The following is a 13479-nucleotide window of genomic DNA, read 5'->3' on the forward strand; positions in this document are numbered from 1 at the left end:
GGGAACAGTTGTGCTTTCCAAAGAGGGTGTAACCCCTTGGAAGAGCTGTCAGGGGAAGGTTTGTGGAGCCATGGAATTACTGAGGTTGGATCAATAACGGTGAGGGTGCTTTAGAGTCTGCTTGTGAACCCAACACTGCCTCTGAACATCAAAGGCAATCCAAGTCCACCTGCAAACATCAAAAACAATCAAAAACCTTGGGAAGGGGCAGGAAAATGGTTGATTCTTCGGTTTCTGAAGGGGCTAGAGAAGCCTCTTGCTTTGGCATCTCCACTTGCTCTACCAAGAGGAATTCTCCTGCAGCCCCTCTTGAGGTGAGTTACCTCAAACCTGTGTGGAAATCTGGCAGCTGGAACAAGGCATTGAGGAAAAGAGGTCTCTGAGATAAATTCAGCATGAAATGTTTACCATGTGTGGCACAAGCCTTCCTCCTTTTTTAACCATTTAACACTCTTCTCAGACCTAGTGCTTGTAGCAGTAATCACTAAATCCTGTCTTGGTCATTTTGAAACGTGTAATGAAATTTGCTAAAAAGAGTGTGAAGTCTGCTTTTGATTACAGATGTAGCAGAATCTTTCCAGTCTTCTTTCCTTTTATATGGAGGAAGAAAAAAAAGTCCCTTTCCAGTGCATTATGGCAAACTTTTAACTGGCAGGAGGGCTGAAGTGAAAATGTGATCAGGTTGGCACAGCCAGGGTAAATCAGAGTGAGATTTTGGGATGATCTCTTCCCACTGTTCAGAAACACCACTGTGAGCGTCACAGCTGTTTTTTTGTCTTTGCAGGAGCCCCCCAGAGAGAGAACAATCATCTGTTGTCCCAGAAATCCCCCATTTTCCTCACAGGACCAGGAGAATGAGAGGCACGGGTGTGGAATTGTGGCAGCACATCACAAACGAGAGGGGACAACCAAAGCACAAATCTGCTTCCAGAGGGAGCACAGGGAAGGTGCCACTGCCACCGCCCAAGGCAATAAAGGCAGCCTGAAAAGAATCACTGATGATAACTGATGATATAAGAAGTGCTGATGCACTGGAAATGTTTTTCCTGCCATTCATTCTCCGTGGACACTTCCTTCAATGTCCATGGCCAGCAGTGACAGTTGAATTTTGCTTGGAGAATGTAAATGGAGAATTTGGAGTTGTAAATATTTGCATTTCAGCAGCCACCCCATCAGTGACCAATGGGCCCTTGTATGGCTGCTGTGGCTTGTAGCTGCTCCCAGTCCCACTTCTCTGGGGCTCTTTTCCCAGTGAGGCTCCCAGCAGCACCCTGAGCCCTCTGCCAGATTTTGGGAGCAGTTTTTGGACATTCTCAAGCATTTTTGTTACTGAAGTGGGCCAGTGTAACAAGCCAGAGCTTGCAGCATTTTTCAGACTGGAAAACCTCTGCCAGTCTCTCACAGTGTGGCATCAAGAAAGCTTTAATTATCATGTGCTTGACAGCAAGAGGTAATTGATTTGTAATTTGTCTTGGGTTTGTGGTTTGGTTTGGCTTTTAATAAGGAATTGCTCTAATTGCCATTTAATGTGCACTGTTCCATCCAATACTTATATTTTTCCACTTGAGTGACTCTTCCCATAGTGGTGTCTGTTTAAAAGGAAGTTTTTTGTCAAAACAAGAATTGTGACAGGCCATAATCTTCCTCCCTCGAAAGAAAGCAATTATTCAGCCAAAATATGTACACTCTGGTGATTATGTCAATGTATCACTTCCTGCTGGGTATTAAACTGTATTATTTCTAGAGTCTGAACTGGGAATATGATTAATAACAGCTTCTGATACAGCAGATAGCAAATGAAGGCCGAGTAATAGTAATTTTTCATTTGAATCTCAGCCAAATTGGCTGTTTTGCAGTACTGGTCGGTGGCAATTATTTGTTGTTCTGCTTCCTAATGCTGATTTCCTTCCAGAGTTGATCAGCATGAATCTCAGGGAAACACTGAGTCCATAAACACTTGTGGCCAGGTGGAGAAGGCAGAACTGCTGATGGGAGCTGCTTGAATCCAGGCCCTCCTGCAGGACAGGGCTTCTGTGGAGAGCCTGGTCCTGCTCCTGATCCTGCTCCTGGTCCTGGTTCTGGTCCTGGTTTTGCTCCTGCTCCTGATCCTGGTCCTGGTCCTGCTCCTGGTTCTGTTCCTGGTCCTGGTCCTGGTCCTGGTTCTGGTCCTGTTCCTGCTCCTGGTTCTGTTCCTGGTTCTGCTCCTGCTCCTGGTTCTGTTCCTGGTTCTGCTCCTGCTCCTGCTCCTGCTCCTGCTCCTGCTCCTGATCCTGCTCCAGATCCTGATCCTGAACCTGGTCCTGGTCCTGGTCATGGTCCTGGTCTTGGTTCATCTTCCCAAGTAAATTATAAATTGCTTTGTGCCAGTTGATCTTCAAATGACCCTTGTAAATGTGTGGGTCTCGTTTGTTTTCCACATTTTAATTGAAACTAGCTGGGTGTAAGGCAGCAGAACTGAGGGTGCTTGAATTCTCATTAAAACAACATGAACAGAAACAACTTTCATATGTGCAAGGCACAAATGTGACTGCAAAACCCAGATAATTCCAGATTTTCTGTGAATTGTCAGCCACTGATTCCAAGTGTGGCTTCATAAGGAAAATGAAACAAGGCTTGTATGTACACAAGTATTAATGCATAGATATATATATAAATATGTATAAATCCATCTATAACTCATGATGACTGGAAGGTTCTGCTGCTATTTTTCACTGTGAGCTACCAGTTTCAGGATGTGAAAATGCCCATTTTGGCTGCTTAGACCCCATAAATATCCAGCCAGAGTGGGTGTGATTAGCCAGCTTCCAGCACACTGGACAAGGCTCTGTTGGATCCACAAAGAAAACAAAATGATGTTTGAAATCCCTTCATTACAGCATTAACATGAGCGTGCCAAGCCACTTGTTTGGGAACAATTACAACTTTTCAATCAGAATAGGCCTTTTCCCGACTTTTCTCCCTTACAGAAATTACTTTTTGCTTTTAACACATGCTCACTGATTATGCAGATGGCTTAATGACCTTGTATTCACTGCTGCTTCAATGTGGGAGCTGTATTCTTAGTTAATTCCATCTTTGCCTTTATTGAGAATATCAGATTGCTCCAAGTTCTTTGATGTGGTGGTTTTGATCATGGAGGGCTCTTGCTCACCATTTACAGAGCTGTCCAGATGCACTTATCTCTTCAGAAAAAGTAATATTGGGTCTTGTGTTGCATGTCCTGCTCGTTCCAGCTCCCAACAGGGCAAGGAAGGGGCCAGTCCAGCAGTGATTTAATTTTCCAAACAGCAATATTTGTGCATATGCCTCAGAAGTTATTTGCCTTTTCTGCTCAGCAGTTAGACAACAAATTGGTAGTAATTATCACATTAAAAGGAAAGCATTACTTCGGGACAGCTGAATAATTTCTCATTAAGGAGAACTTCCAAAGGGACGGCATTTAAGAAAACAAAGCACAAAACTGTCACACAGCTCCAGCTCTCCCAGGGAATTCTGCTCCCTGGGCTAAATATCCTCCCTGCCAACTTTTCCAGTCCCATGATTTGACTTTGATGGAGGTGTGGGGTCCCCTGCATATCCTCTGATATCTCCCCTTCCAGGCTGAGATCTCCTGAGCAGCAGGTTTTGGTGTTTTGGTGGCTAATCAGGAACCCTGTTCCTTCTGTCCATGGTGCCACTTAAGTCCCACTTTGGTCTGCAAGGCATCAACCAGAGGAAAGCCAAGCCCTTTCTGCAGCTTTCCTGAAGAAAAGCAAACCTGAGGTGCCCAGTGGGAAGCCCAACACCTCTCCACATATTGCTTTGCACATAATAATTGAGCTGGGCTTGAATATTTCTCCTTCGTTCAGCCTGCCAGTAATTTAACAGCTCTTAGATTCTGGTAAGGAGCTGCATGTAGGTCAAAAGATGATATTTAAAATCCACCCTGCCTGAGAAATAATGAGTTCCATTCTGAAGGAGAGCATTGATTTTCACTGTGCTTGTGCTGTCACACAGAACTGAGATATCTGTTACAATATTTTTTTGTTATTTGAACAAAAAAAAAAAAATTTGTTATTGAAATTTGTTATTTGCTCTTGGGTGCTTTAAATGTCTGCATTTTAAGTTTGAAAGGATTATTGGCTTATCTGTCATTTAACCCTTACAAGTACAAGATGTTTTTAGCTAATACAAATTAACAACACCAAAATAGAAAGGCTAAAGCCACAGGGCAAAATTTTCTGGGATCTTTTGGAGGTTTTCCTTTTGGGAATGAGCAGTGGTAGATAAAATAATATAAAAAATAATCTTGCTGAGGGAACAGAGTGGAGGCAAATGTTCCCTTGCCTCACTTCTGTGTTTGCCTCTGGAAATAGCTGAGCATGGGAAGTGCAGCTGCTGTAGCTTTTTCTGTCAGCCAGCAAAGGAGGTATTTTAATACAAGAGAAAAAACCCTTTACAAGGAGCAGTCACAGTGGTGTGTCAGCTCCTGGTGAAGCTGCCAAATAAACAACCAGAGAAGGCAGAAATCAATTCCAAACCAAGTTAGGTAATATGACATGAGAAAAGAAAGCAATGAAGTGAAACTTGGAGAACATCATGTTTCTTCTGCTTGGTGAATTGGTTTTTAAGAAGAATATTTGGTCACTTATGTGTGCCCTGTCTGATTCCATGCATGCCTGGCTTAATTTCAATAGATTTTGTACCTGTTTATTACCCACTCACAGAAATGATGAAGAATGAACACTCCTTTATCACTTGATAAAAATGTACTGTTCCATGATATTTTGCTTGTTTCCAATGTCAGTCCCATTTTTCCAGCATTTAAAACTTAGCATTTAGTAGTTATTATCTTTGTAACAGAATTTATGATGTGTGGTTCCTATTTTAAAGAGATTTGTGCTAAGAACAAAAGAATCTATGGATTTTGGGCGATAACAATAGGATAGACTTATCAAATTACACCTCAGATCATCCACAGAAAGGCTAAATTCCATGAATCAGGGATGGAAACAGTGCTTGCTCTGTTATTACACCCACAAGTCCACTTGTACTTGTTCTCAGTTGGAAATAATTTCAGTTTCAACTTCTCTTGCTCAGTTAAAAGCAAAACCCCTGTGTGTTTTTATCCAAATGCAGGTAGCCAAAGAGAACAATGTCTCATTAGCAAAAGCTTTTTACCACTGAAATATGCAACTGTCCTTTTGTCTACAAATACACACAATTCCTGATTTAACAGGAACTGTTAATCTGTGCCTCAGTGCACATTTTTCTGCTGCTTCTCATTTTAATCAAAGGGAGTTTCTTTGATTTCTTGAAGAGTCTCCTGTGGGGTGATGCTGGCTGATTGAATTTACCTGAGTGGGTTTTCAATGTTTAATTCTGGCCTCTCCAAAGCGGATTTGCCAAGAGGAAGTTGCTCAGAGCTGCTCCTGGGCACACATCTGCATTTTTTTGGGAATAGGAATGGCATCCCAGCAAACTGGAGCTGCACAGTTGGCACAGTTGTAGGTTTATTTATGGCATGGCAGGTTTGTGCCAGGTTACACATGGATTATTGGGGTTTTTTAGACTTCTTCCAGCATTAAACTGGGAAGCGCTGTCAAATAGTACTGAGGGGATGGGGGGAATTATTTATTTGTTGAGTTTCATTTGAGAGGAGTGCAGAGGAGAAGGGAGAGAGCAGAGATCCTGCCCAGAGCTCTGGGGTGTGCCTGGCAAGGGCACAGGGCGGCAGCCACAGACCCAAAGCAGCCTCATCCAGCCCTGTTTTGTTGGTGTCCCTGTCACCTTAAACAAACCTGAGGGGAAAACTGATTTTGGAGAATTGTAGCTGATTCTGCTTTCAAAACAAAAAAAAAAAAAAAAAGAAGGTCTGTTTTAGCTGTTTTAGCACTGCTTTGGTGTTCACTGGTGAGCAGCGTGTCCATTTTTGCTGCTGCCTTCCCCTGGAGCTGAGTGTTCAGCTCACAGCACAATGCAGGGGTTGGTATTCTGTATTCTGCCTTGATTTGTGGTTTTGGATAGCCCCTGTTTCACTGACACACAGCTGTCCTTCTGGAGAAATGCATGGGCTGTTACATAAACATCAAAGACAATGCAGCTCCCTTTGTGAGACAGCAGTCAAGTGTTTGGGTTAAGTTTTGTACACCAAGCTGGATGTTCGAACACATTAATTACTTTCTTAAAAATAAATTTACTGCATGCTCCCTATTTGGTCCTGTCTCCTTTCTGTTGTGTTTTGACAAAAGTTTTGGATTCCCCAAGCCAGTTCCTTTCATGCAGAGAAATTTGGAAATGAAAGATGACATTTATTTACTGTCCCTGTACCATTTCAAACCCTGAAATTACGAGTCCTTGATTTAGATTCAGACCTTTCCAAGTACACGCTGTACAGTTTTAAGATTACTAAAGGCAAACTTCACAAGTAGCACATAATTGACCGTAAGTAGAGGCAATAAAAGGCTGCAAGTGCAAGGTCTGGTGTTTTGCCCAAGTGCAGAATAAGCTCAGACTCACTTGGAGGGCTTTGGGAAGAGGTGCTTTGGTCTCGGAGGCTGAAGGCAGGAGTAACGTGCAGGCTTTGGGAGATCAGACAGGAACAAGGATGAAGTCTGGCTTAATCAGCTGCAGACTCCTGATTTCACACTTCTTGTGTCCTGATTGGCACCAAAGATATTCACCCTCAGGCCTGGCCCTCTCCCACATCTCAAACATCCCCAGGTGCACCCAGGGCTGTTTTCCACGCCTGCTCACACTGTGTCCCCACCCAGCCTTCTCTTGCCTCTCCTCTTTTTCACCTGATCTTCCCTTTGAGGTGTTCACCCCGGGCTGAGGAAAATCTGCATGGCACTGCCAGGAGGAGCTGGTGGTGTGCTCACATTCCTGGCTGCAGGCAGGGCTGTGGGATCATGGAATGCTCTGGCTTGGGAGGGACCTCAAATCCCACCCAGTGCCACCCCTGCCATGGCAGGGACACCTCCCATGTCCCAGGTGCTCCAGCCCCAGTGTCCTTGGGCACTGCCAGGGATCCAGGGGCAGCCACAGCCGCTCTGGGCACCCTCCCAGGGCAGAATTCCTCCCATTTAACCCCCTCTATTTCACTTTGAAGTCTTGAATCATCCCATAAGGGTGGATTTTCCCCTTGGATGTGGGGCAGGGAGCTGGGGAACAGTTGCTGTGCCCCTGCTGGTCCCCTGGTGTCCCTCGTGCTGTCCCAGGGCTCTGGGGCTGAGACTGGGCTGCAAACAGCAAAGGGGTTCCCAGTGTCTCTGGTGGCACCCATCTGCTGGCTCCTCCCAAATCACCTCAGTGGTTTGGGTGAAGGCACCAAACAGCAAACCCTGCTCCCCACCCAGGCCTCAGCAAATAGAAACCTTTTATTTGAGTGGCAATGCAATGTTTGTACCAATGGTCTGAACAATGGCCTTGTTTGACTGCAGAGCTCTGTGCCTGACTTGGTTATTTGCCCATTAATACAAATGCTGTCAATTATAGAATATTTAGACACTAATTGATGGAGAAATTGCCTGCACAGTGCTGAATTTCATGTGAAAGAAACAAATCTGTCTGTAATTGGCAGAATATGCTGTGTGGAGTTGACTTAGCAGGATAACTCATGTTGTTGGGAATTCAAATATTTGTCTTAAATATATGAGGATTTCCTAGCACGTCTTTGAGCAAATGGCAATCCTACAGTGTCTGTGAACTTCTTGATTTTCCTGCAGAAAAACTGACTCAATAAATCCATAATAATGATACCTTTAGATGCAAAATATATAATTTCGCCTGCCATTTCTTAGACCATCTGGGGGGAAACTGCACATATCTTGTTCAGCCCAGCACTCTCCTCAAGGAAGAAACATTTCTTAGTAGGAGCAGATTATATGTTGGCACACAGGTGGTGATTATGTGCTGGTGTACAAGTGGTGGCATTTCACTGCAGCCCTGCCCAGGGGCAGATTCCCAGCTGGAAATGTTGCTCTGCTTGCACGGTGAGAGGGGCCCTGCCCTGGGTTTGGATGCTGTGAGCACAGCCCGAGGTGCAGGGCTGGGCACTGGCCCTGGCTCTGTCTCCTGGGTGGCTCCTGCTGGGTTTCTGTCCCTGGGGGTGGCTGAGCACCAGTTCCAGGCTCCCCTCTCATCACCATGTTTGTGTCTGTCCTACTGGGTGCAGTGCAGCCCTGTTCTTCCCTTCCACTCCTCTTCCATTTCCCTTCCTTTTCCTTTCTTTTCCTTTTCCTTCCCTCTTCCTTTCCCCTTCCTTTTCCCTTTCCCTTTCCCTTTCCCTTTCCCTTTCCCTTTCCCTCTCCCTTTCCCTTTCCCTTTCCCTTTCCCTTTCCCTTTCCCCTTTCCCTTTCCCTTTCCCCTTTCCCCTTCCATTTCCCTTTCTTTCCCCTTCAATTTCCCTTTTCCCCTTTCCCCTTTCCCTTTTCCCTTTTCCCTTTTCCCTTTTCCCTTTTCCCCTTTCCCCTTTCCCTTTTCCCCTTTCCCCTTTCCCTTTTCCCTCTTCCCTCTTCCCTCTTCCCTTTTCCCTTTTCCCTTTTCCCTTTCCCTTTCCCTTTCCCTTTCCCTTTTCCCTTTTCCCTTTCCCTTTCCCTTTTCCCTTTCCCTTTCCTCCCCCCCTGGCTCTGTAGCTGTGAGTATTCCCTCTCTCATTGCTGTTTTGGGGTTCAGCCCCATGGTCCTTCTCTGTTTCCCCTCCCACCAGGGAAGCCCTGGATCCATCAGTGCCTCACAGAATTCCAGAGCAGGGCTCAGGGTGTGCACAAACCCTGGGGCTGAGCAATCCCTCCCTCCCTCCTGGGTCACCCGGTGCCACAAGGGGTCAGGGATCTTTGGGGGGGTTTTATGGACTCTCTTCCTGCACATGGCACTGAACATTTGGCTTTTCCCTCTCATTTTTGTGAAGAGTTCCAGGCCAGGAGCAGCCTGGGACAGTGGGAGGTGTCCCTGCCCACGGCAGGGGTGGCTCTGGCTGACCAAGGTCCCTTCCAACCCAAACCAGTCCATGATTCTCTGAATTAAGAGGCTTTTCCCCACTGTTAGACCCTGTTTTCAGTTTTGTGAGCCCCCAGACCGGTTTGCTGCGTGTGTTGCTGTGACAGAAGCAAACACGATTCCCAGTGATCTCTCCAGATTTTATTCAGCAGAGGATGTTTTGCTCAGAGGCGAAGCACTGAATCAGTCCTGCTAAAATTGCTTTTAAAAGAGAAAAAAGTAGGACATCAGAGAAATAAGGAGGACATCAGGTGCAGCAAGAGCTAAATACACAATAACCTGAGGCAGAACATTGTGGCAAACCATGCTCCAGAGTGTGGGGATACAGAACACTGAGGAAAAGCAGAGATTTTTTACAACAGGTAGGCACAGTCTGTGCACACCACAGGAGTTTTGTGGTTTCCCATGCTGATTTCACCTGCATGTGCCACATCAGCTGCTGCAAGGTGTGACAGGCTGGGCTAGCAGGACACAGCTGGGCGCTGCTGACACACACATAAAGCTGAAAGCTTTTGGCTTTGCCATCAGTGGGATTTTCTTTGGTCTCTTCTTGAAACAGGGAGAATTTCCATTTGTGCCTGCTCTGCTCCACAGTGAGGTTTTGCTTTTTTAAAATTATTTTAATTTGGCCTTTCTAAAATGAAGGGTTATAGGATTGGGTAAGTGCTGGAACAGAGGGAGTGCTGGAAAGGGGGAAGTCTGGAGGGTGTGATTATGAGAGGAGGTGAGAACTCAATCAGGGAATTTTGGGTGTGACCAGAGGGCAGGAGGAACAGGGAATGTGAGGTTGGTTTGAGGTGGGACAGAGTGTGGCTGGAGCACAGGGAGAGCTGGTTCTTGGCTCCAGGAGGATTATCCAGCCTATAAGATTGGGAGATGGGGCTGTTCCTGTGGGATGCTGAGGATCAAACACTGGCCAGGAGGTGCAGAGTGGGAAATGTGACTCCCCACAGGCAGCAGGGCTGGGTCTGGAGCCACTGGAACAGCAGCACCAGCGTGGGGCAGAACTGGGGGCACAGGAGCTGGGGAAGCTCTGGGTGCATGAACAGATCCTCATGAACTGATTCTCACCTGGCAGAGGGCAGTCCCAGGAAAAAACCAATAATAATAATAATAATAATAATAATAATAATAATAATAATAATAATAATAATAATAATAATAATAATAATAATAATAATAATAATAATAATATCAACCCAGCAACTCCACCCAAAATAAGAAGAAATAAAACAGAGAGTTTTAAGTCAAATGAGATTTTTGAGATGTTTGAAAGCATCAGATACCTCTGAGGGTTTGGGGATCCCCCCCTGCTGAAAGCAAGGCACCAGAAAGGTGCCAAGCAGCCCTTAGGATGGCTCAGGATGTTCTCAGCCTGTCCCCAGGGTGGTGCCACTGCCTGTGCCCATGCCTGCAGCAGCCCCTGCTTGGTACTGTGAGCTGCTTGAAGGCACCTGCAGGGTTTGTGGGTTTGCTCCTGCAGAAAGCAGAGGCAAAGGCTGAGCTGGTGTAGCTGCAGGAGCTGGCTGAGCATGGCACTGACACCCAGGGGGCTGGAGAGGGTGGCAAAGAGCCCCGGTGCCCTCCTGTGCCCAGGGCAGGAGCACCCAGCCCCTGAGAGCAGCCTAGAGCTGCACATTTACATTGTCCTGCCCCAGGGGATTTGTTTCTCAATGGGTAAAGTCCTCTCTGCCACACTCATCTGATTCCTCCCAGCTGCTGAACTTAGAGGTGGATATTTCTAAGGACTCCCTGCAGCTTTTACACAAAGCTGCATTCAAAGTGTTTTGCATTTTAGCTCTTTCTGCTGCTCGGATCCGTGGATCTCATCAGTGAGGATTTATCAAAAGGAGGCTGCTATGAGTTTTTACAAACGTAGCAATTACTACATTGATCAGGGCATTCCAGCTTTAAAAAAATAATCAAAAATTCAAGGGTATAATACTCTTATATCACAATAAATAATGCAAAAGCCTTCACATGAGTCAATCCTATCAGGCAGCTGTTGAAGCCGTGCTGTCACTGACACTGTAGTGATAACTGACTTCAGAGCAAGAGAAGTGTTTGCTTTCACCCTTTGAAAACTGTACTCAGGCTGCAAGCAGCAAAAATGTCAGTCTATGCTTTCATTAAAAGGCGGGTGTAGAACAATGCTGTTACCTGTTGGTGTTTGGGAAAATAGCTTTTCACAGAGGTTACTAATGGACTCTTTTAGAAAGCACTGACTTGTTGGCAGTGGCACTGAGATAAAGCAACAGGCACAGATGAATGCTAGAGGGAATGTTATCTCAGTCTCTAGAAAGTGGCATTCCCTTTCAGGATTCCTTTCTCCCAGTAAGTTTTTGAAGCTGTTTTGTAAGCCACTCTGGATTTCCTTCCATTATAACCATTTAAAAAACTTCAAATAATTCAGCTGAAACCGGTTTTCACTCTAAAAAGTAGGAAACAAGGCATCACGTAGGAGGCTTTTGTCTTTCCTGCACCCTTCCTTCAGGCACTGCGTTTAAAGTGAGCTGCTCTGCATCTCAACATATACATAAATATATTTATATTTATATACACCTATGGCGTGTTTTTTCCACCCAAAACCAGGTGTTTTACAGCATGCACTGTCCCACACTCATGCCATAGCAGCAACACACAATTTCTTTGAAAGTCTTCCTCATCTCCAGGCTCCTGAAGGCGTAAATGAGCGGGTCAATGACCGAGTTGCACATGATCAGCACCAGGTAGGTGTTGAAGTGCGCCGTGTAGCAGATGCAGTAGGGGTTCATGGGGCAGGAGATGATGAGGATGAGGTGGAGGAAGAAAGGCGCCCAGCAGACGATGAAGACCCCCAGGAGGATGGTGATGGTGACGGCGCCCTTCATGCAGGTGCGCTGGGGCGGCACGCCCTCGACGGGCAGCGCCGCGATGCGCTTGACGTGCAGGCGGGCAAACAGGAACATGTGCACGTACAGAGAGGCCATCAGCAGCAGCATGGTGAAGAACATGGTGATGAGACACACAATGACAGTTTTGCTCTCCGAGTAGGCAATGAAAATGATGCCACAGATGATGCACGCCACCCAAATGAGCACAATGAGGGTCAGGGCTTTCTTCACCGTCATGATGCTGTGGTAACGGAGGGCATAGAAAATAGTGATGTACCTGTCGATGGCTATGACCAAGAGGTTGCAAATGGAGGCTACCAGAGAAATACAAATCATGGAGTCAAACACATTGTCCATGTGCTGGATGAAGTGGTCGTCGATGACCAGGTAGCCGTTGCTGAGGATGGCGATCATGACGGTCTCCAGGGCGTTGGACATGCTCACCAGCATATCTGCCACGGCCAGGCTGCAGAGGAAGAAATACATGGGAGAGTGCAGGTTCCCGTTCTTCAGCACTGCCAGGATGACAAGGATGTTCTCCAGCAGGCTGATGATCCCCAGAGTCAAGAAGACCTCGGCTTTGATGAAGACCTGCTCGCAGAACCCGTCGCCGCTGCGGTTGGTGGGGACGGAGTCGTTGAAGTCCTCGGTGGTGTTCAGCAGCAGGGGCTGGAAGGAGAATGCAAAGCGTGTGGTGTTCATTGTCAGCACAGCAGCTGGGCTCACCCCTGCCTGGGCACCTGAGGCAGCACAGGTTAAAAAGAGCAAACAAAATAGAAAAGGGAAAACGAGTCCTTCCAAGCTGCTGCTGTGCATATGGGGTGCAATCAAGCAGGACTTTAGTCACTTTTACAAGGGCAAACATCAAACAATCTGCATTTACAGTGAGTTTTATGCCAGGCTGCTCTTTCCTTTAGAAGAAAGTGAGCTCCCAAGCCCGTGGGCAGCGAGCAGTTGTGTCTGCAGGGAGGAATCGGCAGCAGGACATTGCGGGGCTCAGCTCTCCCGGTGGTGAAAAGCAGGGAGTTTCCCCGTCTGCCGGGGCAGCGTGCTGCAGCTCAGCCCAGCATCTGCTGCTATTTCCGTGGGAGGAAAGGAGCCGAGAACTAAGGGATTTATACATGCAAGAAAGAAAAACCAACTCCTACTCCAGCCTGCGAGCGGAGCGTTGGCCATTGGAGAGCGAGCGCCTCGGTGAGTGACAGCTGGAGCACCTGGAGCAGCATCCCGCGCATCCCAAACTGTCTGGCGCCCTCTGCAGAGGCCGAGCAGCCTGGATCTGCCGGAAAAGCCCTCTGGAAAACGTCAAATCCACCCCGAAAAACTTTCTGCCTGCTCCGTGGCAGGGTTCGGGGCGGGCAGGGTGCTCCGTGCACCTTTGGGTGGCCACTAGGACTGGTCTTAAACGGGATTGTTCCCATTCAAACCTCTGCAGGACTGAGGAGATTTTCATTTATCACACGTGAGCAGGCAAGCATAAGGTAGATTTTCCTTGCACTTCGTTCCTTGTATATTTCTGTGCTGCAATTTTCTTAGTTTGATTGTTTTAAAAGCACTTGCTGATGTCTAAACCCTTCCCACCTCATGTTTTTGCAGAAATACTTTGGAATCAAGTGCAATGTCACTT

General features: G+C 46.6%; 1 protein-coding gene across 1 annotated transcript; it reads right to left on the reverse strand.

Moving 5' to 3' along the window:
• Window positions 1-9110: 9110 nt before the first annotated feature.
• On the reverse strand, window positions 9111-12924 carry MC3R (melanocortin 3 receptor). Its single transcript, XM_054644540.2, has one exon. The coding sequence runs from the start codon at window positions 12666-12668 to the stop codon at window positions 11577-11579; it is 1092 nt and encodes a 363-aa protein (XP_054500515.2). The 5' UTR covers window positions 12669-12924; the 3' UTR covers window positions 9111-11576.
• Between the last annotated feature and the right edge of the window lie 555 nt (window positions 12925-13479).

This window comes from Agelaius phoeniceus, chromosome 17 (genome assembly GCF_051311805.1).
Source record: "Agelaius phoeniceus isolate bAgePho1 chromosome 17, bAgePho1.hap1, whole genome shotgun sequence".
In the NCBI taxonomy this organism is placed as follows: domain Eukaryota; kingdom Metazoa; phylum Chordata; class Aves; order Passeriformes; family Icteridae; genus Agelaius; species Agelaius phoeniceus.